This window comes from Hippopotamus amphibius, chromosome 2 (genome assembly GCF_030028045.1).
Source record: "Hippopotamus amphibius kiboko isolate mHipAmp2 chromosome 2, mHipAmp2.hap2, whole genome shotgun sequence".
Lineage (NCBI taxonomy): Eukaryota > Metazoa > Chordata > Mammalia > Artiodactyla > Hippopotamidae > Hippopotamus > Hippopotamus amphibius.
This window is the reverse complement of record NC_080187.1, coordinates 182,408,769-182,436,230: the sequence shown is the minus strand read 5'-3', so window position 1 is coordinate 182,436,230 and position 27,462 is coordinate 182,408,769. Positions and strand designations below refer to the sequence as shown.

Here is a 27,462-nt window from a genome sequence, read left to right as displayed (position 1 = left end):
GAAGGAGGCAGCGTCCTGAAAGGGGCAATCGGTGGGCTCTGCAAAGGCAAAGGTTGGTTCTTGAGGAGGTTGAGCTGTTTGGTCATTGGCCAGAGACAACAGTCTCCTTCCCAATCAGCCTTTCAGAGCTATATCTCATGCTGCTGGTTCTATGGCTGCTAACTTCACTAGAATTTAGGACAAAGTTCAAGGCAAAGAGCAGCAGCTGGTTGATGGGAAAACTGTGGCCCTTGGTTCCCAGACAACAGGGGCAGACCCTGCTCTCCTTTAAAATGGCTCTGAACTGAGCACCTAAGACCTATATCTAGGATATATAGATACTGTCAGTCTTGACCAAGAATCAGCTTTTTCTGTGAATTGAGGTAGTAAATATTTCAAAAGAGTGAAGTAGTAAATATTTCAGGCTTTTCATGCCATAAGGTCCCTATCACACCTACTCAACTCTGCCAGCATAGCACCAAAGCAGCCCTGGACAACGCGTAAGAGAATGGTGTGTTTGTCTCCAAATAAAACTTCACGCACAGAAATAGGTTGGTGGGCAAGGATTTGGCCCACAGGCCACAGTTTGCTTACTGCTGATCTTGATGAAAGACAAACACCGCTAATTCTCCCCATCTGAGAAAGGCCACTCCCTCAAATCTGCGGGCCCCGCCCTAGTTCACGTCCTCGTCTTCTCTGTGAACGCCTCTTCTGATCCCAGGCTTTCCCTTCTCCAGCAACTATTTTCCATTGTTGACAATGTTATCCTCTTAGAATACGCAGTCGACCCTTGAACAATATGGAAGTTAGGAAAATTCACCATCTGCATATCCCCGGATTCAACCCACCGCTGGTCCCATTGTACTATAGTATTTACTGTTTTTTAAAAAATGCGCTTATAAGTGGACGTGCAGCGTTCAAACCTGTGTTGTTCAAGGCTCAACTGTATTATGAACTCATCACTCTTACCTCAGAACCCTCTAATAGCTCCCCAGTCATTAGAGCCAAAAAACCCAAATTCCTCCGTACATCCTTCAAACCCTCCACAATCCACTCTGCCCTCCTATAGGCATCCTGAGCTCCTGCCTGTCCGTCCCCAAACACGTCAGGCAGTTACCACCTCTCAACTTTTGTCTACATGTGTTCTCTTTCCTTCAGGACCAGGCCCACAGTCCCTGCCTGCCAGTTGTTCTCATCCTTAAGCTGTCACTTCAGACTTACCTTCCCAAGGACACCTTTTCCATCCGCCTACTGTATATGATTTGCTCCCTTCAGTGGGCTCCCACAGAGTTGATTTTACCCCTCTCTGAAAACAGTGTGCCTTGACTTAGAGTTCTTGCCGTCTGATGTGCCCTATTCCATAAATCATATGCTTCTCAGCCATGCCTTTTTTATCTTTATATAGGCCACAGTATGCTCAATTCCGTTATTCAGTCGTTCACCCACTAACAAATGTGTTTTGTGTACCTGCTGTATATTTTATGATGTTTTCAGTGCTGAGGAAACAGCCACAAACTAGATGATATTTTTGCTCTCAGCTCTCAGGCATATAGGATAGTGGGGAAAGACAGATGGAAAAAGACAAATAAACCAACACATAAGGTCATTTCAGATTGAGAAAAACCCCACTTAAAAAAAAAAAAAAACCACCAAGGTAATTTGTTAGGAAAAGTGAGGGTGTGGGTAGGCACAAAGCTATTTTTGCTACAGGGCAACAGGGGAGGCCCCTCTGAGCAGAGGCCAAGTATGCATGGTGAACTAAATACTGAATGAGGGCAAGCAGCCACTTACGCCAAGCTCTGTAGAGAGAAAGTACCCTTATGTGTCCTTTAAGTAAATAATAAATTAAAATATTTCTAATATTAAATAAATTATAGTTATTAAAAATGAAGTAGGTGTATCTATATATGCAGATATGAGACGATATCTAAGATATACTGTCAAGTGAAAATACGAGCAACTTTCAGAAGTGTGTAAAATTTTAGATTTTCTTTGAAATTAATTCATATGTGTACAAATGTTAATTCACACCCAGGAAATTTCTGGAAGGCACAGAAGTCAACGTTAAGAGAGGGAACTTCTAGGGGCGATAATGCAGCATTGTGATACTTTTGTTTTCCTTTCCACATCTGTCTAAACCGTTTGAAAACTCTACAAGCATGTATCTATCCCTTCGATAATTTTACACACCAAAAAATGTATTTCTCATGGGAAAAAGTTCCCTTTATGAAGCTTTCTTCATTTTTTTTAGTCTGTAACTTCTGGGTGAATTTTTCCTGACATCCTGGGAAAATTGTTCTTGTTCTCCTTACTGTTACTGAAACTTTTCTCTCTCTCTCTCCTCATTCTCAACGGCAAGAGCCCCACCCTTCCAGTACTCTTTTCACACGCTCGAGCACACACACACACAGATGTTCACCATCACAATTCACTAAGGACGTCTTTTTTGATATGCATGATGTCCTGAATCATTAAGATTCCCCGTTCTAAACAGGCTGGTGTTGCCAGATAAAATACAGGACCCCCAGTTAAGTTTGAGTTGCAGATAAATAGTGAGTAATTTTTTAATGTAAGTATGTCCCAAATGTTGCATATTATACTAACTTATACTAAAGTATACAAATTATAATAAATCTTTGTTCAGCTGAGATTCAAATTTAAATGAGTAACCTATATCTTTTATTTGCTAAATCTGGCAACCCTAAAACAGGCACATGTGCTGAATGAGAGATGCTAAAATCTTGGATGAAGGACATTAAATCTTCTCTGTGAACATCTTTCCACTGAATTAGAGGTTCATTTTTCCAAACCCTGATTCTGTCTGAACAGAGTCCCCATGGCTCACTTTTCATGGCCATCTCCAAAAAATATCTACAGCTGATAGGGCTTGATTGTGTGCTTCAATATTTACTCTGTTGTCCTTCCTCAAGCCTCGTCCACAACCACGGTGCCTTAGTTACAAAGTCCAGCAGAGAAAGCCCTTGTCCTCACACCAATCCACGTCTTCATCATGGCAGACACAGAGCCAGGACTCTGCTTTTCCTCCGGCAGTGGTGCTGAGCCCTGATAACACATTAGAATCACCCAGAAAACTTTTCAATATGGCCCATACCCAGACCCACCCCAGATAAAGTGATGCAGAATCTCGAGCAGTGAGGCCCAGTCTTTAACACGTTCTGAAGTTCCCCAGGTGACTCTGAGGTGCAGCCAGCATTGTGAACAATTGCCTTAACACCTAAGCCATGGGTACCCTGCCTTCAAGCTTGAAGTCCCATAAAATAGTGCCTCTCGAACTTTCTGTGCACACGGATAAGCACGGGATTCTGTTAAAATACAGATGGATTCTGATTCCATAGTTCTGGAGTGGGGCCTGAGAGTCTGCATTGATAACAAGCTCCCAGGTGATGCTGCTGGTCCTTGAGACACACTTTAAGGAGAGAGGCCATTGATAATAATAACAACAACAGGACTAAACCACCTTCACATCGCAGTCATTGCTACTTTTTACTTTATAATCCGTATAATAAGTAAAATTTATAACAAGACTGGTAATAAAAACTTTCTTTGGATCCACAATAGTCCTAAGACTAGCACCATATGTGCACTCCAGTTTCAAGTTGCAACTTCTCTGGATTCATTTCCTATCCGTGGGAAGCTAAAGAGAAAATAACAGTGCTTCGAGTTTCAGCACACAGATTTTTTTTCAGGCGCCAATAGTCAGAAACCTCAGGCTGACATTTCCTGTCTAAGGGTGGTGAAACCCAACAGATTTGTCAGGCTCAGCTGTGGAATGACTTAACTCACAGCTACTTACAAAAAGGAGCCACCACATCTTAGTGGACTGGCCATGTGATATGTTCCTTGCAGGCAGGGAAATGGGCTAAGTGACCTCAAGAGGGCCCTGCAGCCCTACGGGGCCCATAATTCTGCACTGCCTCCCTGGAACAGGCCCAGCTGGCTTTCCAAGGGAATTTTCCACATGTAGTGAACAGGATTGAGGCTCTGGAGCTCCGCAGGCTTTGGTTTGAATCTCTGCTCATTCCCTTTGTGACCTAGGACAAGCTATGTCACTTCCTTTAAAGCCTTAGATTCCTAGATATCTTCTGTAAAAAAGGAATACAGATGAAATTATAGGTGAAGTGTTTGGTTAGCACAATGCACGGCATATTAGTAACATTAAATCCTAGCTGTTGTTGTGCTGGGTTCTCCTCCGTCTCTAGGTTAAATGGAAATACTCGCCTTGATGTCTGTTACAGAGAAAAGCTGAATCACTGCATTCAAGTACAGCACACACTGTCCTCTGTCCTGGCTTGGGTTCTAGCCTGTGGTGAAGGACAGCAGTTGGTGCCCACAAAGAAATACAATAATAGCTACGTCATATCTGCACATACTAAGAAATCATATCAGGCTTGGACGCAAACAAAATCCAGCAGGTTTTTCTCCCACTTCATGGAAAAGGAAGTTTGTCTTGTGACCAGAGCTACTTCCTTTTAAGGCCAAGGAAGAGAGAACTAAGGACAGCTTGAGTTACCCTGTGCATCTTTTATAGGAGCAGAGACTTACAGTGTGATGCTATTAGTGGGGTCTGCAAATGGCAGGAGAGAGGAGCCAATGAAAAGAAAAGTGCCATAGGTTTTTAATATGGATGAGAAGCTGCCTGCTCTCTCCTAAGCAGATGAGGAACAAGAGAAGCAAGGAATTCAACCCGATTTACAGGGAATCTCTGGAATAAAGGGGTAAACGGGAGAGGTGATGTTCAGAACCGTGTTTCAGTGTAGAACCTACCAGTATCGAGTCTGGCTTCTGGAGGGCGACTTGTGACTTATTTCAGCAAAGAGATGATTAAAATGTAAAAATAGCAGATAACCCTTGAAATGCCAGTGTCAGCCCCAAAGAACAGCTTCCAGAGATGAGGAGTGGGTGGACTTCCAGAGACACAGATTCAGAATCTAACTTTAGCCTGAACTTTCCGAAGCTGCTCAGCAGTACTGGGGGAAAGATTTGGTGTGAAGGCAGCTAAGAATAGCAGCTCAAATCAGACTATGGAATTAGATGAGTTTCAATCAGCCACATGTCCCCCCAGTTCTTACCTCCTCCCAGCCTCAGTGGGACATGAACACCATAACGCTGGAGAGTTAGGGCTATAAGAGATGAGGCTCAGACCCAGAACAATGATGACAGGAGCTGACATTTATTGAGTGGTTAAGACTTGCAGGCCTTATGCTAAGTGCTTCCCAGAGATTGACTCATTTAATACTCACCCCAGAACTAGGAGTACCTTCATTTTGCAAGTGGGGATAGTTATACTTAGAGATAGGAAGAAACTAATCCAAGGTCACTCCACTGGTTAAGAGGTGGAGCTTGGAAAAAGAACAATGAAGTGCTAGGAAATGGAAAGAAAAACTGAAGGAACTGGAAGATCAAGGACTTTGACAAGGAGGAGAGGCCGTCAAGGATAGAAAGGGCTAGATGACAGGGAGATGCATTGTCCTCCCGTTCTATGAGAAATGAATAGAGACTTCTTACACTGCAGCAAGGGGTAAGGAATTAGGTTAGATCTAAGGAAAAATATTCCAGATTGCAAAACTGTGTAACAGGTATTCATTATTGAAGGACAATGAGAAACAGGCTGAGTTAATGTAAAAACAAAACAAAAAACAGGGTGGTTTTGTGCTTCTCCAAGTATGTCCCACAGGATGCTAGTTCTTTAAGGTATTAATAGGTATCATCAATACTCAGGAAATATTGTGCTAAATAGTTTTGAACAGATTTCTCTACTGGAGGAGCTCTGAATAGCTTTGAATTCGCTAATATATGTTGTGAGTCTCTAGTCAGAGAATGGAATAGGTTGGGTTCCCCAAACTTATTTGACCAGAACCCTTTTCATAATAGTCTTTCCTCAAATATGCATGGGGAAAACCTGGGGTTTTCTAAGATGATTTAAGTATGGAACTTCCTGGAGGCTGGGAACTGGCCTCACCACTCAAAGTATAGTCCATGCACTCTGTCATTGGTACAGGCATCACTTAGGAGCTAGTGAGAAATGCAGAATCTCCACACCACACCAGACCTCCAGAATCAGAACCTGCCTTTTAACAATGTGCCCTGATGATTTATTTGCAGATTAAAGCTTGAGAAGCTCAAAATTTCTTCAAGCCTCAAGATTTAGCTGACATTAGCTGTCTGTGGCATAAAAAAAACCTCCCTCAAATTTACTGTGTCTTGAAACACTATTGATTTATTTCTCATGATTGTGTAGGTTGACGTGGCTTAGTTGGTAGGTTCTGCTTCAAGTGGCATGGGCTGCATTCAGGGACTAGACTGCAAGCTCCAAGTTTTCACTCTTATATTTGGTGCCTGGGTGCTGTTCCGTGGGGCTCCTCTACATGAATAGATCAGGCTTCCTCAAAGCATAGCGTTCTCAGGGTATTGACCTTCTTACATGGAAGCTTCTTACGTGGAAGCTTACAGAAAGGAAGAAACAGATGCTGCCAATTCTATTAAGATCTGGGCTTAAAAGTCCCAGAATATCACTTCTGTTGCATTCTATTTATTAGTCAAAACAAATCACAAAACTGATTAGATTCAAGGAGTGGGGAAATGGTTTCCACCTCTTGATGAGTGAAGTGGCATGTATATACAAGATGGGAAGGAATTGGTGGTGACCATCTTTGGCGAACATCATACTGCCCCTCTAGGGTGATATTAGATGCTGTGCACGTGCCCTGCCTAAAACTAAGTGCTTGAAAAGTGTACTAATGTGTGTCCTGGACTGGCCCTTCCTCCAAGGTCAACAGACACTTCGACCCACTTTACAAAGGAAAGGTATGTCCCATCCACAGAGCATGTCAATACCAGGGGAGGGGTGGGAAAATGGGCTAAGTCTTATTTATCAACACCAACCAAAACTATTTATTCTGGGCCTACTATGTGCCAGGAACTTATATCTGCGTATATATCAGTGTACAGTGCAGCTGCAAGCCTGCTCTCTGAAGCTTCCAGTCTAGTGTTAGGAAACAGTCGATAAACTAGAGAATCATTACATACAGTGATTTTAGGAAGTGATAAGGACTATGAAGGAAGTAAAATAGGATCATGTAATTGTGAGAGACTTCCTAAGGTGATTTAGATAGGAGGTCAGAGACGATCTCAGAGGGGGTGTGTCACTGAGTTGAGACCAGAAGAAGCCCTTCAAAGAACTGAGGTCAGAGTGGCTAAGGATGCAGGTGCAAAGGCCCTGAGGCAGGGACATACTCTACATGCTCAAGGGACAGAAGAAAGGCCATTGTGCCTGGAGCACATTCCAGAGTGGGAAGGGAGCCTGACATGAGGCTGGAGAGGTGGGTGAAGGCCAAGGCTTCAGAGGGCTCTGTAAACAGAGTAGCAATAGAAGAACCAGACCAGAGTAAGAATGTGATGTACTTACATTATATCCTAACTGCAGTGGAAAACACTGGACGGTTTAATGCAGGAGGTAACACAGCTTGATTTGCATTTTTACGAGAAGGCCCTGTGTGAGAAACAGATTGGAGAGAAGAGCAGAAGCAGGGAGACGGGTTTCGGAGGCTAATGCAACAGTCTCGGCAAGAGGAAATGGCAGTTGGCACTTGGTGGGCTCTTAGTGCTGCAGGGCCCTGTGGAGTATCCCTGTCCTCGCTCTCCTCCTAGCATCAGGGAAGTGCAGCCAGACATCCTCCCAGCCCCTGCTGTTCCACTCCAAACAAATACATCTTCATCGAAGCCTTCACAGAGTAGAAGATTGCCCTGGATGTCTTTTTCATCCTGTTATGATGAGGATTAGAATAAAATTTTCCTGAAGGTTCTTTTATGCCTATAAATAGATTCTGTGAGACATTCCATTTCCTTCCTTAATCTTCCGTGTTCCTAACCCTAAACCCCAATTGGTCAGAATTAGCAGAAGGTGAGTGTAACACCACAACGAACTCTGGTGGCAGTTGACAATACCAACTTATTAGCAAGAATTATCTTTGTTCATGTTTCACATACTTTGGCAGGGTCATCCCCTCTAGCTTTCTGAGATTAAACAGAAAGAGGCTTCTATATGATTCCTGTCTTCCAGCGGGAACCCAGAATGTCCACAGATGCCTTAGTTAGTGCCCATGCCAATCCCACAGCTACTCCTGAGCTGTGACTGCACTAAGTGTGACGTTTGTATATGTACTTTTTCTAAGATATTACTTTTAAATCCTTTACATGTTGCAGCTTCTGGTTTCAAAAGCCATGAGCATGACATTACCTGTTCAGTTTTCTGAGATCACCACAATTTGTATATAGGTATTCTTTCCAATAAAGGTGATTTATTTAATACATAACAAAACAGATATCATATTTATATTTTCATAGTTTCTTGTAAGTTCCAAAATCAGATACACCTACTTGTCAAACTGTGTCTCCCAATTTTGTTTCTAAACTATAATCATCAATAGCCTCTGCCTCTGAAAAACCTGCAGGAGGTGTACTTTGTATATCACTGAGTCCAAAATAATGCATTCCCTGCGTGCGTGCTCTGTACCAGGCCTGTGCCACATGCCCTTGAGAAACTCATAATCTCATGCCACTTCAAGCATGATGCTCTCATCAGTTAAGAACTTCGTAAGTGACCTCTGGTCATCACAAGCTAACCTTTCTACTCTGCTGGGTAGAAGTTGTAACAAACAGCCCAGGTAAACTACATGACAAGGAGAGAGGCCTGGAGAACAGGAGGATCTAGCAAAACATAACTTATTTGTGCCTTCATTCATTTCCCCCAAAGGCTCTTTTAAGGTTCACAGCTAAGAGGAAAACAAGTAGATTGGGGCCTCAGCCCTAATGCCCACTCGCTCAGAGATTGGTAAGAGCAAAGGGACTCCGTTCCAGAGCTTGGAATAACAGTTGTGTTTTTGTGGACTGTATTCCAGAAGCTGTTCCTTGTAAACTAAGGCGACGGAGTTGATGGTAAGCTGGGCTGATAAGGGTGGGAGGGAGGAGGAGAGACGGGGGGACATGGAGAGAAGACGGCTAAATAGGGAAGAGAAAAACAGTGATAATAGAGTGTGAAAAGAAAGTGGTGAGGTGAGGATCACTGAATCCTAAATCAGAAGTACAAACTCATTTTTCCCAACCCCTTCTGAAAACACAGAGACAGGCAAAGTGGCACAAGTGGGACCAGCACCCAGTTCTTTGATTCTCAGAGCTTTTCCTCCTCCACACTGTGATTCTGGGGATTTTGTGAAAGTCTTCACATAGAACTAAGTGCAGCATAGCACCTCGCACTGTGTGGAACTCTGTAAATATTTAATGACGCCCTGCCAGGTAGCGGTAAGTGCAGTCATATCAGTATTAGCACAAACATTTCCTCAGGTCCCCGCGTGGTTTTCAATAAGGAAAAGTCAATGACAAGGGCAGCAGCCAGGGTGCAGAGCCTGGTAAAGATCTGTCGTTTGTTTTTAGTTTGGAATTCCTCTCGGCTTCGGAGTTCTTTTTCCATGGGGTTTTCTCCCTAGTAGCTGCCGTGTGAGATGCAAGTGGTCATCAGGAAAATAGGGAGACTTCTAAAGAAAAAGAAAGAATGATTCTCAGCCATTCAGGGCTGATGGCGTGGGCACCAATCTAACCAGTGGCAACTCCTTGCTAGGGAGCTGGACTCCCAGAGAGGAAATGCCTGGCATGGGGTGTTCTAAAAAACGTTGATAAGTAAATAAAGAACCCTGCCTCCTGATCCATCTCTCAGTGCTCCTGAGCACAGAGGAAAGGTTTAAACATACAAAAGGAGAAGAAGAAAAGGTGAAAAATAAAAGGATAACGTGTCAGTTCCCCTATTGCCTGTATGTCCCACTCAAAGGAGATCTATTTAAAAGCTAGGAGTGTCCCTCCTAAAACTGTTATTTCAACATCCAAGAACTGACAGTTAAGCGCCCAGTGGGTGATGGAAGGTGAGGTCCAGCTGTGACGTGCGGGTCACCTGTGAAGTAACAAACGTGAGATGAGTTAAGCCAAAGACAAAACACAAGTAAGAGCCCCTCCATGTCTCCTGAGACCAAGGGAGTCAAGGCCGGTAGTGAGCTAAGGGCACCGGAGGTTTAAGAAGTCCGGGCCTCGATGGAGAAGGGAAGGAGGAGCCAGTAAGAAGGTTCCTTAATTCCAGGTGAAGATGGGAGAGCAGGAACTTTGGCACCACAGTCCAAACACTGACCAGAGCACAATCTCTGACACCTTGACCCACACAGGAAGGAGAGTGGAGACTTAAAGGAGAAGGGAAAAAGGCAGTGAGTCACAATTTGTTTCTATACTGGGAGGTAGGCACTCAGACATCCAAACAAACAGAAGGAAAGGAAATCCACTTTTGGGCACACAGAGATATCCCAAAACTCACGTCTGACCCCTTTGAAACAAGGGGGTTCGTCCAGTGGGAAACTCTACAAAGGCAGGGATGTGGGCGTACCTCCTTAGCACTGACATCTGTCAGACCACATGCTCTAATGGTCCTCTTGGTAATGTATCTCCTCTATGAGGTAGTAAGTTCCCTGAGGGTAGGCCCCATATCTGTTTCATCTCTGTATCTTTCAGCGTGGAGCTCAGGGCTTTGTATGTAGAGGCACTGTCTGTTGAGTGACTCGTCATGGAGGAAGGCTGTTTCCATAGGCTTTCTAAGAAGTCTCCCATCTTTCCCCATTCAATCCATACTTTACTCCAAAGCCAGGTTAACCTTCATAATACACGATTCTGAGTATGTCATACCTGTTCTCAGGACTGTCCGTGGTTCCTTGGTGTACACAGGTACCTCAAGTTCACCGTCCCTGGCTGATTACATGCCTACTCTACCATGCCAGCCTTGTCTCATCCCCCTTTAAGCCCTCTGCTTTCCACCCTCTGCACCATTCCCTAATTCCCCAGCACTCTCCATGCCTTTCCAGTGTGGGACCTCTGTTCACACCTGCCATCTGCCTGGAATCACAGCAGGACGAGGATCAGACTAGCGGTCTGGACAGCTGGCTTGAAACCCCACCTCTGCTAGATCACTAGCTGTGTGATCTATGGCAATTTTTTAAAAACCTGTGAGTCTCATTTCTCCACCTTCAAAATGAGGGGTCGTATTAACTTCGCAGAGTTGTTATAAACCGAGATAAGACCAGATAACATTTGTGAAAGCAGCAGGCATAGTAGATGCCCAGTAAGTGTTTGCTCTTCCTCTTTGTAACGCTTCAATTCTGAGCACAAATGACAGCTCGTTGCTACAGGCAGAAGAGCCTCTCCCTCCCTGGCCTGAGCAAGTAGTTATGGAGGATGTTCGTGTCACAGTGAGGGAGGTGTCATCTCCACGTCAGACACATCCTCCTTGGAAGAAAACAGGCTGGCAGGTGACACAGCTATGTGTCCTCAGACACAGAAACCTGGAGCCATGGTGCTAGAAAGTCGTTACAGACTATCTAACCAGACCTCCTGATTTGTAAGTAAGGAAATTGAAGTCCAGGGAGGAGCCCAGCCTGGCCTCCTGCCTTCTCTCCGTGCTCTGCATCACACTGTGAACCAGGGCCAGCACTCACTGAACCAACCAGATGCACAGGAATGCCCGGGCTGAGCCAGAAACTGGAATCACAGGCCAAAGAACTTCCTAACACATGTCTAGCCCATTGCCTTGTTCCAGACAGGCAGGCACCTTCCCCTCGCCCAGCACTTACTGGGTGCCTACAAAGTGTCGGGTCTGCACCTATGAGGGGGATATGTAGATGCCTGAGACAGACACCATCCCTGTCTTAAGATTCCCAACCTAGCCAGGGAGGAGTCACATGTTAAAATAATCCCCGTGCACTGTGGGAACTGCACCCACCCAGCAGTAGGAGCATCGAAGGACTGGGCCGTGCTCCCTGGGAGAGCAGAAAAATCTTCACAAAGGAGACAGATGGGTTGGGCCTTGAAGAATAAGCAGCTTGCCAAGGATACTGATGTTGGGCAGAGCATTCCCACGTGGTGATTTATTTTCACTGTGCAAACAAGTCCAATAGCATATGCTGGGGGGAGGCTGTACACCTGTGTCCGCTGGTGAATATTGTTGTCACAACAGAAGACCTGGCTCCATGAAGGCAGCCCAGGACTCTCCCAAGCTGTGCCAGGGTCAGGGATGTTTTTGAGCCAAGAGCCAGTTACCCAGTATTTCCCCTAATTTATTTGTTTTACTCTGATTACTTCCAAAGGTCCCTTATCACCTCCTTTACTGCTGGGGTTGCGGTGGGCCTACATTAGAATAATCAGAGCCTCAGATGTGGAAGGTTTCATTCAGAGAAAAAGACAGAAGCAAGTAGGAAAATTCTTCAGTGAGAAGTAAGTGGGTAAACCTCCGCAAAAAAAAGGTATTTTCGCACAGTGGGCTGTTTGGGTACCCCAGGGAAGCAGATGCTTTAGAGTTAAGAGTCCAGCAGATTGATTGGAGGTAAAACCAGTGAAGGAGAAAGAGGAAAGAGGGCAGCAGTAGGTAGGAAAGGCTTCAGATAATGATGGAAATCTGACACTCGACAGGAAAGGAACAGAAGAGAGGATTAGGTAGAATGTTTGGGGGCAGAGATTGCTAACACAGAAGAAATGACTGGCCCTTGTCCCCGCTGAACTCAGTCACTGCCTGGGCTGCCTGGGCTGCCTGGGCAGTGCTTAATGGGATCCAAAGCTGAGGCAGATCCCAAAGGAACCTGCCCTAACAGCACACCTCATGGTAAGTTCTCTTCTAGAGGGAGATCTGAGCAGCACGTCTCCATGGCTGCCGAAAACACGCATCGTCCTGATGTAAAAAAAAAACTTAGAGGGGAAGCTACTGTCCTGATAGATGGTAGAAACTTGTTCTCCACGTGTGGGGAGTAAACCCTGATCTTAAGACAACGGATTAATTGTAGGTTCTATTTATTAGTTAATTATTGGTGTACCTGATAGGAAAAACTCAATCACTAGTGTGTATGACTGGACAGTCTAGGGTAAAGCTTTGCTCCTGGAAATCTTAGCTCTCTGGGAACCAAATTCTTTGGTCGAGCAAGTCACTCAACTGTCTGATCGCGAAATGAAAAGAAGTATAAGTCAGTGTTCTCAGCCAGAGAGAGAGAGAATAGGGGAGAAAAACAGGACTCATCCCTGAGACCTTGAGCACCGTGAATGCAGGATCCCATTGGTTTTTTCCCCAGTGAATGGCTTGCTGTTCCCAGCGTCTTGGATATGGAAGCCCTCAAAAAATATGGGATGAGTGAATAAGTGGATGAAGAGATGAATGTTACCCACCATGTTTAGATGAAACAGTTCTCTCTTACACTTATTCCTCTCTGTGTTTAGCTTCTCAGACATATTTTGATTTTGTTTTCTATATTTTCTTTACATGCCATGCTATATCCATTGGGATTCAGTGGTAGAGAACATAATCCTTTTTTTAAAAAAAAATGTATGTATATATGTATGTATGTATTGGCTGCATTGAGTCTTCATCGCTGCATGCAGGCTTTCTCTAGCTGCAGAGAGCAGGGGCTACTCTTCAGTGCAGTGTGAGGGCTTCTCATTGCAGTGGCTTCTCTTATTGTGGAGCATGGGCTCTAGGTGTGTGGGCTTCAGTAGTTGTGGCACACAACCTCAATAGCTGTGGCGTGCAGCCTCAGTAGTTGTGGTACACGGGCTTAGTTGCTCCATGGCATGTGGGATCTTCCCGGACCAGGGCTCGAACCTGTGTCCCCTGCATTGGCAGGCAGATTCTTAACCGCTGTGCCACCAGGGAAGTTCCTATAACTAGTTTAAGTAGGAAGGAATTTATTTCAGGATATTAAATGGCTTATAGAATCATCGGGAGGGCTGAAGAAACAGACTGGTGAATACATCTCTCTTCTTGGTGGCCTCTTACACCCCCTTCCTCATCCCCTGGACATTGGGCCATGCATCTCTGGCCCCTTTTGATGGAGTTTCTCCTCTCCTCTTGAGACAGGACCTCTCTAATTGGACAGCAGCTAAGATGGTTCCATCTCATCTCTTTCCCAAGTGGCCTTCATCTAGTCCCCAGGAGACAGGCAACATTCATGGCAGCCTTGCCCTGAAAAATTCTTGATCTGGCCGAGGGGGTGGGGAGACATGAGAGCATCCTCAGAGTTATTTCTTCCATAAATCTACAGAGGGTGTGCAGGTGGCGGGTTCTGTTTCTTACTCCCTTTGGCAGCTGATAATTGTCATGTTGGTGCCTGAGTCAAAACAGAGGCGTGAATGGTCGCACTGTAACGCCTGTAACACATGCTTTCTAATGTCCCTTCACAGAGATTTGCCCTGACCCTCCCTTTTACAGAGTTCCTCAGCCATAGGAATCATGCTTGCATTGTTCTTCTCTGCCCTACAAATCCTTCAAGAGCCATCTCATCTCCCTTTCCTTTGGTGAAGCATGAAGTCTTTCTGACTGTTTAATGTTCCTCAACCTTTCATGTGTTTCTCAGCCTTTCAGCTGTCTCTGTCAAGTTTGCCTCTTGCATAAAGCCCTGATCCACCTGCATGGCCCACAACACAATTAACTCCCTCCTTGGACGCCCTCCCTGGACGCCCTCCTTGGACGCCCTTGGCACCTTTAAATCCATCAGTTACTACATTGTGTATTGTTTTCCCCTACTATTTGCCTTACATAGTAGCCTGAGAACTCTTCAAGGACAGCACCCACATCTTAGCCAGCTCCCACCTCTAGCACCATCCTTGGTCCATCAGAGACAATCAGCTCATTCATCCAACATGGGCTTCTTGAGCAACAGCTGCAGCCACTGAGGACACCATGATGAACAAGACAGATAAGACCTTCACCTTCACAGCACTTCAAGGAATTCACGTGCATTTGTAGCACCTCATGGAATGCCCCTCAGAGGTCCCGTCTGTGCGGCGCCCCTCAGAGATGTGGCCCAGTGAACTGGCTCAGTGAGATTCTTCACTACTTAACATGGAGGTCCGTCACACTTCTCAACAGTTGCCGCAGATACTTCTGGAGAACTCTGACTTGTTCTGCTAAGGTGGGCTCACTCCTTCAGTGACACAGTTTATTCAAAAGAAGGCCTGGTAATTGTCCTGTAAGTCTGGTACTAGGGACTCTTTCAGGCTTCATGGGAAAGGTGGCGCTTCCTAGAGGGATATCTCTTCCTCATGAGTCACCTGCGTACACACCCAGCCCAGGGCTCCCCAGTAATGGCATCAGGGATGTGCACACAGAGAGGGAGAGAAAAGTAGTGCTTACGTAGCAAATGTTCTTGTCTTCACCTCCAGTAAGAGAGTGTGGCTCACTGAGCTTCTAGATTTTTTTATATATATTTAATTTATTTATTTATTTATTTATTTATTTTATTTTTTGGCTGTGTCGGGTCTTAGTTGCGGCGTGCGGGATCTTTCGTTGTGGCATGTGGGCTCTTCGTTGTGGCGCTAGGGCTTCTGTCTAGTTGTGGTGTGCAAGCTCCAGAGTGCATGGGCTCTGTAGTTTGTGGCACACAGGCTCTCTAGCTGAGGCACACAAGCTCAGTAGCTGTGGCGCACAGGGTTAGTTGCCCCACGGCATGTGGGATCTTCCTGACCAGGGATGGAACCTGCGGCGCCAGCATTGGAAGGCGGATTTTTTACCACTGGACCACCAGGAAGTCCCGAGGTTCTAGATTATGGGACTACCATTTTGTTGCAATTCTTTGTGTGAGGGGTGGGGAGTAACAGTAAGGCAGATTGTACCTGAACGTTGGAGATGAGGAACACCTGAGTCTGAATCTGTCCGTGCTGGCAAACATGACACATCAAACTCATTGATAACAGGAGTCCCCTCACAGAGGACAACCCAAGAGCTACAGGGCCTGGAAGACCCTCTACTCAAAAACCATTTCTTCCCTCCCTCCATATCACAAAGCAAGAAGTTCTCGCCATGGGACTTCAGCTAAGGAAGGATGTCTTTGGAAGCTCTGTGTTTAGGTAGCCACGAAGGACAGTGTGTATCAGAAATTCCAATCATGATCGACAGTGTAAGTCCCTAGGCCCTCAATATTTTGATTCAAAGAGCAGTCACAGCCCCAAAACACTATAGAATTTGCTGTAGCTTTTGTTATATTTTGCTATAGGATTTACTCTGCATAGATTCAATCTGGGCTTGATCTCAAAGGATACAGGATAGGTGAGACCAGACAAGGGAAAAGTTGACAGACTGTGTCCAGACTCTGGGATAACACAGAGAAGAGTACATGGGACAAAGCTGCGGGAGGCCAGGTCCCAGAGGAGGAGATCCCTCAGAAAAGACAGATTCCACATCAGATCAATGCACAGGCTGCTTGTTCCTGGGAAGAAGGAAACCAGCAGCCCTGTGTTCAACGTGGAGTTATATATAGCAAAGACACATGGCCAATGTTTCTGTTAAAGTCGTTCTAGTTTCTCAGAAGCCTTCCTGAGCTAGGACTCCTCTATCCTCCATAAGCCTTTCCTGTAGAAGAGGGTTCAGTACCACAAAACCAAATCATGAGTCAGCTGAGCTGCCAACTTCCTGGAGGCCATCACCAAGCCTGAGGCTGGGCTCACATTGCACTGAACTGGCTTTTCCAGCTGTCTTGAACCAGCCAATCTAGAACTTCCCTTCAAAGATGAGGTAGCACTTCAGCAAACACCATTGGTCCTCTCCTCTCACTTGGGACTGGTTTTGCTTTATGGCACTGAGAGTGGAGACTGGGAGCAGAAATGAGACCTCCTCAGAGCTAACTAGAGGTTACCCAGCTTTACCACCAGGACCAGCAGGAGTACTGCTCCACCCAGCTTTTGAAAGACTGCTGCAAAAATAGGCCAAGATGATGCTGACTCTGCAAATGTAGGTGCAGAACGTAAGCGCAATACTCCGCCTCAGCAGTGCTCCCTTTTGCTCCTGCTGCTGCTGTTTCATAGGTCTTATCCCTTCACCCACCTCCCACCCCACTGAGATTCCAGATTCCCTGCGTATGCTCCTTCTTTTCTGGAATGTTTCCCCTTTTGTTTCTCTTTCTCACCCCTTCTAAGATCCAGGTTTAACTTTCAACCTCCTGTCAAGGAATACTTGACAACTCTGAACCCCAGAAATCCTAATTGTACTTGTAATCTATAGGGCGATTCCAAAATCTGGGGCAAAACAGAACTCTCTCAGGAGATCTTTAAATATTTACCATCACCCTCCTGAGACTGTCTGAACTTGAAATTTGGGGAGTGAGGATGGGAAATCTGTCTTTTTTTTTTTTTTTTTTTTTGGTTTGGGTTTGTTTGTTTTTTAATGTACCTATAGACCCTCATTTAAAAGTCATTGGTCTCTAAGGAATCATGTTGTATTTGTACTGTCGTAAGAGTTTTTATTGTTTGGAGTTTGCTACTTTTGTTTTTCCTACCAACCCGTCAGTTCCTCTGGCCAGGAGCAGAGACACTACACACACACACACACACACACACACACACACACACACACACACACACACACACACACACACACATACACAGAGTCCAGTGCAGTACTGAGTACACATTGAAGATATAATAAATCGTTGATGCTAGATTGTCATATCTGATGAGGAAAGAAGGAAATGGAATGGTGGGATAGTGAATGATTTACATTCTCTTTCTTTTGTTGTGCTTCTATGAAGAACAGATCCTATACATGCCCCAGACCATGTTCTAAAGAACTGGTCTTAAAAGCTGAGGGTTGTGGTCAAATCCAGAGCACTGACAACACCAAATGAAGATGGAAATTAACAGTAACTCTCATTCAGTGCTGGTGGGAATGCAACATGGTACAGCTACTTTGGGATGATTTGGAAGTTTCCTACGAAACTAACCATACTCTTAGCACACAATCCAGCAGTGGTACTATTTGGTGTTTACTCAAAATAAGTTGAAAATTTATGGGCGCACAAAAACCTAAACATAGATATTTATATCAGCTTTATTCACAATTACCAAATCTTGGAAGCAACCTTCAGTAGGTGAATGGATGAATAAACTGTGGTACATCTGAACAATGGAATATTATTCAGTGCTAAAAAAGAAATAAGCTCTTAAGCCATGAAAGGACATGGAGGAAGCTCAAATGCATAGTACTAAGTGAGAGAAACACCTGAAAAGGCTACATAATATATGATCCAACTATATGACATTCTGAAAAAGGCAAAACCGTGGAGACAGTAAAATATAAGGGGTTGCCAGGGGTTATGGGGAGGGAGGGATGAATAGATGGAGCACAGAGGATTTTTAGAGCAATGAAACTAGTCTGTATGATACTGTAATGATGGATACGTGTCATTGTTAATTTGTCCAAACCCAAAGAAGGTAAAACACCAAGAGCAAACCCTGATGTAAACTATGGACTTTGGGCGATAATGATGTGTTGACGTAGGTTCATCTGTTGTAACAAATGTCCCACTTTGGAGAAAGTTAGTAATGGGGGAGGCTGTGCATGTAGGGGTAGGAGTATATGGGAAATCTCTGTGCCTTCTTCTCAATTTTGCTGTAAAAATAAAGTCTATTTTTAAAAAGTGAGGGAGAGGGTTAGTTCTCACTGTGCTGCGTGACAACTCATGCATTTCCATCAAGGCTCACTCTAGTAAAAGGAGGGTTATGATAAGGACACAGAGATGATGAAATCTTAGAAAAGGAAATTAAGTCAAGCCTTAGGAGAACTGAAAAGCCATCAGAAATGGTAATAATAATGATAATAGCTATTCTTTTGTCCCAGGCACTCTGCTCAGCAATTCACCTGATGGTGATACCATCAGTCCTACTTTAAAGGTGAGGAAATTGAGTCCTAGAGAAGTTAGGTAGTTTGTCCATGTTCACAAATAACAGAATCCAGATTAGAACCCTAGCCTATCAGACCCCAGAGTTGGAGTGTTTGACCAGTCTTTTCATTTCTTAGCATCATGTGGCGCTTTCCTTCTCTGCCTCGCTCAGTAGAAGAGCTCCTTCTACTTTCTCATCTACTGGCATGTGATCCAAAATGGCTGCCTCATCCCTAGAGCTTTTATAAAGACTCCTATCTCTATGACTCCCAATTCAGATTCTTAAGAATGTATGACTAGCCAATGAATTGGCTGTCTTTGAGTCAGGTATCTATCCAGGAACCCATCAATCATAGCCAGGAAGGTCACCCCAGAACTATGGGTAGCATAGATAAATTGCCAGATACGTCCATCATATTAGGACATCACTTACTATCCTTGGAAACAGAAACCTGGAGTAGGTATTGTAAATTTGCTGCTTGCCTCAGATGCAGAATTAGGCTAATAATGGCACACCCTCATGGTGCCATGTTGAGGTTTAAAGGAGTTAATCCACGGGACGTGCATAGAAGAGTGCCTGGTACAAAATAATTGCTGTGAATGGCATTATTATTCAAGCTGCACTACAACCATGTGTGCTCTGGTATTCTTGTATGCTATGCCCTTGACTCCCAACTTAGTTTGACTGCCTAACCCACCTCTTTCAGGAACATATGCTTCAACAATTGCCAAACTCAAATGTCTCTGGAAACACATCATTTTCCAGTGCAGATTTGATAATCCTTAGACAACAAAGGTAGATAATTCCCAGTCTGAAAATGTCCAGGGCTATTTGAAAGTGACCCAAACCAATGTTAGCTTTTATCTGTGGGAAGGTAGTTACAAAACCAGGCCTTAAAGGAAGAAAGTTAAGTTCACAGAAGCAATAGGCAGATATGCCCGACAGCAAATTCGGCTCCTGAAGGCGTAGATTTTGCTCCGCGGGCCCCTAACAAGGAAATCATTCATTAATGAGCATAAATAACAGGCAAAAAGGACTATGAGACTGAGCTTGTCCAGACGGCCAGAGTGAGTTACGCATTTGCACAGAATGCCTAAGTGATGGCACCACACCTAGCTAGGGAACTTAAGCCTTTCCGCAGGGTTGCTGTGAACCTCAGCATAGTTCTTCTGGAATCAGTGTAAACAGTGCCCTACACAAAACAGACTTTTGTTGATTCCGTGAAGGATAGATAAGGAACAAAAAAGGCGGTGCTGCCCTGGGGTGTCATCCAAACAAAAAAGATAAGGGATTTCTCAGCCCAGGCATCACAACAACTGCGAACTTATATAGAGTGTTATTTCAGATTTTTTCATCTGATTCCCAGCTATTGCCCTGCAAACGAAGCAAAGCCTCTGTTCTCCAATTCTACCGATGATAAAATTGAGGCCTAGCAGATTACTACCACTGCCACTGCGAGTGAGAAGAACTAGGACTAGAACCCAGGTCTCCTGACTCACGTGTCATTTCACTGCCCCATGATGTCTCCCTGTGGTGTGCTGCTGGTGAAAAAAAACTATAGAAGGAACCTTCTGAATAGTGAAATTAACTGGCTGAGAAATAATCAACATCTCTTAAAATGTGTTCCTTAAATTGTTATGCTTCAAGAAAAAGCTTAGGAATTACTGCTCACCAGGTAGCCCATCTTGATTTATAATATACATTAGTTTATTAAAGGCTGTGAGCAATTGTACACAAAGAAACCTATGTAATTCATATTAATCCTCTATTCCTCAAACCTATTTGACCATCAAACTTTTGGGGGTATGTTATTTATTAATATCATACAGTGGAATATTCTTTGGAAAATGTTTTAGACTGTGTTAAAAACAATCATTCAGTGACGTAAGTAAATTAACTAAAACATTATGCCTCATTCTATTTTGCTTGATCCTCAGTTTCTTAGGCCCAAACAAATTTCTAGAAGTAATACTAATTCTAAGGAAGCTTTTTTGACATGCAGGGTGCTGTTAGGAAGCATCTAAAGGGAGATGAGACGTGAAAGATTTGAAGTAGGCATTAAGAGGGCAGATTAATATAGAAATAGAGTTTCCATCTCCAACTTCTGGTGGCCTATGGAATCTCCTAGCAGTCTTCTCCATTTTTTCCCTCCCCCTACATACTTTTTGTTTATCTAGGTCAGTAGCAGTGTGAGGAGTGAGATGGCCCTCCTTTCCTTCCTCATCTTGTGGCTTTCCCCCTAAAGAGAACTTTCTCTAATCCCCTGGGAGAATTGGCTTTCTGGAGATCAACATCTCCTACATAAAATGGAAAGGTCTCCCTGTGGTTGCCGGGAACAATGATGGCAGCATTAAGGAAAAAGGGACTAATTAATTAATCAACCACTGAAATCCACTGCACAGAGTGAGCCTTTCATTATGAAACTACTTTTTCACACCTTCTTATCAGGGGCCAGAGCTCCCCAGTTATCTACCAAAGCAACTTCCCTTGAAAGAATTAATTTTGACACTTCTTGGCCCCACCCCTTTTACATCCAGTTTCAGTTTATGGATCCAAGTTGCCAACTTATTGCACACATTTCCCACTTGGGGAAGCACCTGAGCTTCCTCACCTGTGGCCATTCCCAGAAGCAGTAGTACTTTAAGATGTTTTTTCTAGTCTTTGTCCTCACCCAGGGCCGAGGGAGGGTTTAGGAGACAGGTCACGTTCTGTAATGTGTTTTCCTTCTCGCATGATCCAAAATGGCCCAGTGCCCCCAGAACTTTTTTCCTCACTCTGGTTCTCATCTCTAAGGCTTCTTCTGCACTATCAGACCAGTTCTTCCAGGAAACAGTCTCAGTGTTTAAGACAGCGTGCCTCAGAGGGCAGCCCCTTCTCTGGCCTGCAGGCTGCGGACATCACTTCCTCAGTGGTCCAGCCTGCCTTCCACAAACAGGAAATGTATTCCTTCTAGGAGGGCTTCTCAAGAGTGAGATGGGTTAGTGCCTTCCTGAGTGGCCACTGGGAGATGGAGAGGGGATCCCCAGCCACACTTCCACCTTCCCCACCTCCACTATCTCCAGGGCCCCTGAGGCAGATGTTTCCCAACAAGACAGTGCGCTCCTGCACGGTTCTTCTTGGGGAACCAGTGGCCTGAGGACTTCTCCCTCCATGTTTGGTTGGCACTCTACAGCCAACCCTGAGCACTTCTGAGTCACCTTCCTGGGAAGTCCAGCCTGCTACCATCTCTTTTATCTCTCTCTCTTGCTCAGGGAAAGAGCAGAATTAACTTGCTAGACATTACAGAGTGAAGGATGCTTTCTTGAGGATTTTAACCACCAAGAGCAGAAAAAAGCACCCCTACTCAAATGATTCCCCTTCTTAGCTGCTTGTAATGCCCTTTGTACCATTTATGTCACTCTACCTAGGTTAGAAATGATACTTCTCTTAAAAGGTGAAGATAACACTTTTAACTAATAGTTATTTACATAATAACAAAATAAAACATATATGTGAAATGTACAGTGTTTTATAAATATTAATGTTTATATTTCATAAATATATTAATAAACCCACATAATAATGCTATGAGATAAGTACTATTATTATGCCCGTTTTACAGTCTAGAAAGCTGAGGAAGAGAAAGGTAAATTCCCTATTCAGCTGGTATAGTGAGTGGCAGAGCTGGTGTTACCTTTTTCCACCCAGACTCTTGGTGTCCCCCTCATGGAGATGAAGGGAAGAGCTGGGGGCTGGGAAGCTGAGATGCCACTGGAAATGGAGTATAAACCTGGGTGGGCGCTACCCTGCCTCCTCCGCCTGCATTCTCAGGGTGATATGGGCTGCTGGGTTCTATCCTGCTCAGGGACAGTGGAGACTGAGTCTAGCAGGGTCCAAAGGATGGAAAATTACTGAGAGGAGACATCAAAGGTAGCGGTATTCTTGCTAAACTGGTCTAACAAGATTCTTACCTCAGAAGGCAGGCCAAAGACTTAGACATCAAAGATGGGGGATGAGGCACTTGATCAGATATTGGGGGGGGGGGGGGCAGTTCTTGCTCAACTGACTCAGCAGGATTCTTGCTAAAATTGAACCAAATAGGCCCAAGATAGGACAAGGTCAACACTTCCTCGAGAAAGGGGCTCAGAGAGAGGTACCTGATGAAAGTTTGGTCAAAGACAGAGTCTTTGTCAGCACACACACACACACACACCAGGTTTGCTCCCCTGCATTCCCCCTAGTGTTACCTCTTTTCTAAGAAACTGGGGCAAGTTAGTGATCAGAAGACTTGAGTTCTAATTAAGACTTGAGTTCCCCCTTGCTCTCCCACGTCATCCTTGAGCTCCTTTTCACAGACTCCCTGAGAAGGTGCTGCGTGGTTGGGGAAATGCAAGACAGAACCATCTCCTGGGGTCCAGCCACTAGCATTAGGTCTCAGTGGCCTGGTCAGGTGGACAAGAGGCAGGAGAGACAGAGGAAGTACTGGTTTCAAGGAGAACTTAATGCTCATTTTAACTTGTTTTCAACTACATAACAATGTGGCAAGAGGGGAAAGCAGTACCACCAAGCATTTCAAAGGATGTTTAGCATCCCTGCAGATTTAAGCACACAGCAGGGTCAAGAAAAACAGGAAAAAACTTAGAAATGAGCAAAAAGGTTATCGAATATCCTTTCAATGAAGTGCAAGATACTGTCTGGAGGACCCTTCCTGGATTGTCTGATTCATGAGAGGCCTGTGCCTTTCTTGGTCTTCAACGATTTTGCAGCTCTGTAGAGACAGACTTTAACTGATGGAGAGCTGAGAGTGACGCAAATGATTCCTGTCCGTGAAAAATCAAACTGATTTCCACCCTGTGGGACAGGCTGTTTCTGCATCTAGTAGCAAATTTAAATCAGCATTTCCGATTGCCTATATAAATGACTGAAGTTTGGCTTTGCCTTTGAACTAGTTGTAATATCTTACTAGTTCTCTCAATATTCATGAGTGAAATATTTGATGTATACTCAATTTGTATGAGAGTCACAATTTTACCTTTTAAAAAATGATTCTCTGAGAATAGAAATTCCACAATTCAGTAACTAACAATATATCCTTGCTCAATCTTCTGTTCTCGGTTGTGACCCTAAGATTAGACCAGAGGCCAGATCATGCTGACTCTCAAAAAGAGACAGCTTTAAAAGTAAATAAATAAAGTCTTAAAAGGTTTCTTGCAAGGGGACTAGGACTTTATTATTATTATTATTGGACTTTATTATTTTATTGAAGTATAGTTGATTTACAATGTTGTGTTAATTTCTGCTGTACAGCAAAGTGACTCAGTTATACACATATATACATTCTTTTTTTATATTCTTTTCCATTATGGTTTATCTCAGAATATTGAATATAGTTCCCTGTACTATACAGTAGGACCTTGTTGTTTAATTCATTCTATATGTAATAGTTTGCATCTACTAATCCCAGACTCCCAGTTCATCCCTCCCCCACCCCAGGGACTAGGATTTATAAACCATCTTTAATTCGTTGGTAGAGACTTCCTGGAGCACTGAGATGCACCTGGGCCAAAAGGAAAATATCAACTAGCAATGTCAGTCCAGAGAAAGAATATGAAGGTTATGTCAGCAAGTACACCATGTGTATGCTAGACCCACACGAAGGGAGTTTGGAGAAAATCTTCTTAAAGAGGGGGTGGAAAAATTAAGTTGAAGAGAGCAATAGAGAGCTCTAACTTATATTAAGTTAAGAATTGGGATTCGTTTATATAGTCCCACTTACATATTCTTGCTTTTATTGCTTGTGCTTTTGGTGTCATATATAAGCAGTCAATGTCAAGATCAGTGGAATATTATTCACTTTTTTCAAAGAAGGAAGTCCTGCCACGTGGTGACAACATGGATGAACCTAGAGGACATTATGCTAAAGTGAAATAATCAGTCACAGCAGGACAAATCTGGCATGATTCCACTTACATGAAGTATCTGAAATTGTCATAGAAACAGAGTAAAATGGTTGCCAGGGGCTAGGGGGAGGGAAAATAGGGTTAATGTACAGTGGGTATAAAGTTTCAGTTATACAAGAAAAGTTCTAGAGATCCACTGTACATCATCGTGCCTGTAGTCAGCAATACTGTACTCTACACTGACAAACTTTTGTTAAGAGGATAGATCTCATGTTAGTATTCTTATCACAATTGATAAAAGTAACAAACTTAAAAAAAAAAAAAAAGAATTAGAGGCTTGTTAGATTCCAACTTCTCTCTGCAATGTTCTCAATTCAAACATGGCAACATAGACCAGAATGTGACTGTAATGATCAGGGGGTGGCTGCTGACATTACCGAGCAGCTGTTCCATTCCATGCCCCTGATTTTTGGTCTCCTTTATCCTACTTGACATGAAAACAAACAAACAAGCAAACAAACAAATAAATAAATAAGGTTGGAGGGCAGTGAACAGGAAGCGGCCACAGTCACAAACTGCTGACTCTCCAGCCTTGCTTTTCCCACCGCCCCTGCTCCTCTCTAAAGACAAAAGCAGACCAGAAACATAATCGCCAGGACAAGTAGCCTGCTGAGCCCCAAGGATTGGCTGGTTTCCAAGCCTGATCCAAAACCCACCTACATCTGAATCACCTGGAGAACTTATTAGAAATGCAGATTTGTTTTCTCCATCCTAAAGATTGGGAACCAGTGGTGATTTGAATATACTTCAAAGTTTGTAAGTCATTACATTTCAGCCCAAATAGCAAAAAGAGGGGAGGGTGGTGCTTATCCTTCAGGAGCCTTAAACACCAGTCAGGGCAGAATCCAAACTGGGCTCTAGATATCTCGGCATGCAGGCTCTCGCCACTGCCCCGCTGCCTCTCAGGCACAGTTAAGGTGGAGAAATGAGATGAGCTTCATCAAAGTGTTTTGCTCTTCACCATCTGCTTACCATTTTCAAACCATCTGTTCCTTCTCATGAACTATCTTGGCTATTAAGGCACTAGAGGGTGGTGAGCAGAGCTGGATTCTGGACCAGGATTTAGATTCTGACTTCTAGGTTTGAAACTGAGGCACTGAGACACTTCATGTCTCAGTGCCTCAGTTTTCTCATCTATAATAGTGGTATCTACTTTTATTGTTGTGAGAGGTATCCTAATTAACACAAGCTGTGATGCTTTAACTAACACAGGTTGTGTGAATTCAAATTACATTATACAGAGAACTCATCAATGAATTTGGTAAAGTTGCAGGATACAAATTTAACACACAAATCTGTTGCATTTCTATATACTAACAACAAAAGATCAGAAAGAGAAATTAAAGAAACAATCCCATTTACCATCACATCAAAAAGTATAAAATAACTAGGAATAAACCTACCTAAGGACATAAAAGATTTGTACTTCAAAAACTATGACACTGATGAAAGAAATCGAAGATGACAAAAAACAGATGAAAAGATATACCATGTTCTTGGATTGGAAGAATCAATGTTGTCAAAATGACTGTACTACCCAAGGCAATCTACAAATTCAATGCAACCCCCGTCAAAATACCAATGGCATTTTTCACAGAACTAGAACAAAAAAAAAAATCTTAAAATTTGTATGGAGAAACAGAGGACCCTGAAAAGTGGAAGCAATCTTGAGGGGGAAAAAATGAAGCTGGAGGAATCAGGCTTCTTGACTTTAGACTATACTACAAAGCTACAGTCATCAAAATAGTATGGTACTAGTACAAATACAGACTTGTAGATCAGTGGAACAGGATAGAAGGCCCAGAAATAAACCCATGCACCGATGGTCAATTAATCTATGACAAAGGAGGCAAGACTATACAATGGAGGAAAGACAGTCTCTTCAATAAATAATACTGGGAAAACTGGACAGCTACATGTAAAAAATTGAAATTAGAATGTTCTTTAACACCATACACAAAAATAAACTCAAAATGGATTAAAGGCATAAATGTAAGACTGGATACTATAAAACTCTTAAAGGAAAACATAGGCAGAACACTCTTTGATGTAAATCACAGCAAGATCTTTTCTGAGCCATCTCCTAGATCAATGGAAACAAAAACAAAAATAAACAAATGGGACCTAATTAAACTCAAAAGCTGCTGCACAGCAAAGGAAACCATAAACAAAACAAAAAGACAACCCACAGAATGGGAGAAAATATTTGCAAACAATGTGACTGACAAGGGATTAGTCTCCAAGATTTACAAATGGTTCATGGGGGTCAATATCAAAAACACAAACAACCTGATCAAAAAATGGGCAGAAGACCTAAATGGACATTTCTCCAAAGATGGCCAAGAAGCACATGAAAAGATGCTCAACATTGCTAATTATTAGAGAAATGCAGATCAAAACTACAATGAGATATCACCTCACAGCAGTCAGAATGATCATTATCAGAAAAATCTACAAACAATAAATGCTGGAGAAAGTGTGGAGAAAAGGGAACCCTCCTGCATTGTTGGTGGGAGTGTAAATTGGTACAGCCACTATGGGGAACAGTATGGATGTTCCTTAAGGAGTAGAGCTACCATATGATCCAGCAATTCCTCTCCTGGGCATATATTCAGAGAATAACATGGTCCAGAAGGATGCATGAACCCCAGTGTTCATTGCAGCTCTATTTACAATAGCCAGGACATGGAAGTAACCTAAATGTCCATCGACAGATAAATGGATAAAGACGACGTGGTACACATATACAATGGAATATTACTCAGGCATTAAAAAGAATGAAATAATGCCATTTGCAGCAACA

The 27,462-nt window shown here is 43.6% G+C and overlaps 1 protein-coding gene across 14 annotated transcripts in view; it reads left to right on the top strand.

Moving 5' to 3' along the window:
* The window catches only part of RASGRP1 (RAS guanyl releasing protein 1), a 289,246-nt gene that overhangs the window by 153,611 nt on the left and 108,173 nt on the right, over positions 1–27,462 (top strand). For 11 of the 14 annotated variants that reach the window (XR_009051310.1, XM_057721614.1, XM_057721615.1 and 8 more), the window contains exon 1: positions 16,617–16,792. The exons of 1 other annotated variant lie outside the window; for it this stretch is intronic. Coding sequence is in view for 1 of the 13 variants with exons in the window: in XM_057721614.1 (XP_057577597.1) it covers positions 16,773–16,792 (20 nt within the window). In the remaining 12 variants the exon portion in view is untranslated. Of the gene's footprint in view, positions 1–16,616; positions 16,806–27,462 lie in introns of those variants that run through there. 2 more of the 14 variants (XM_057721612.1, XM_057721598.1) reach the window with 1 other exon arrangement.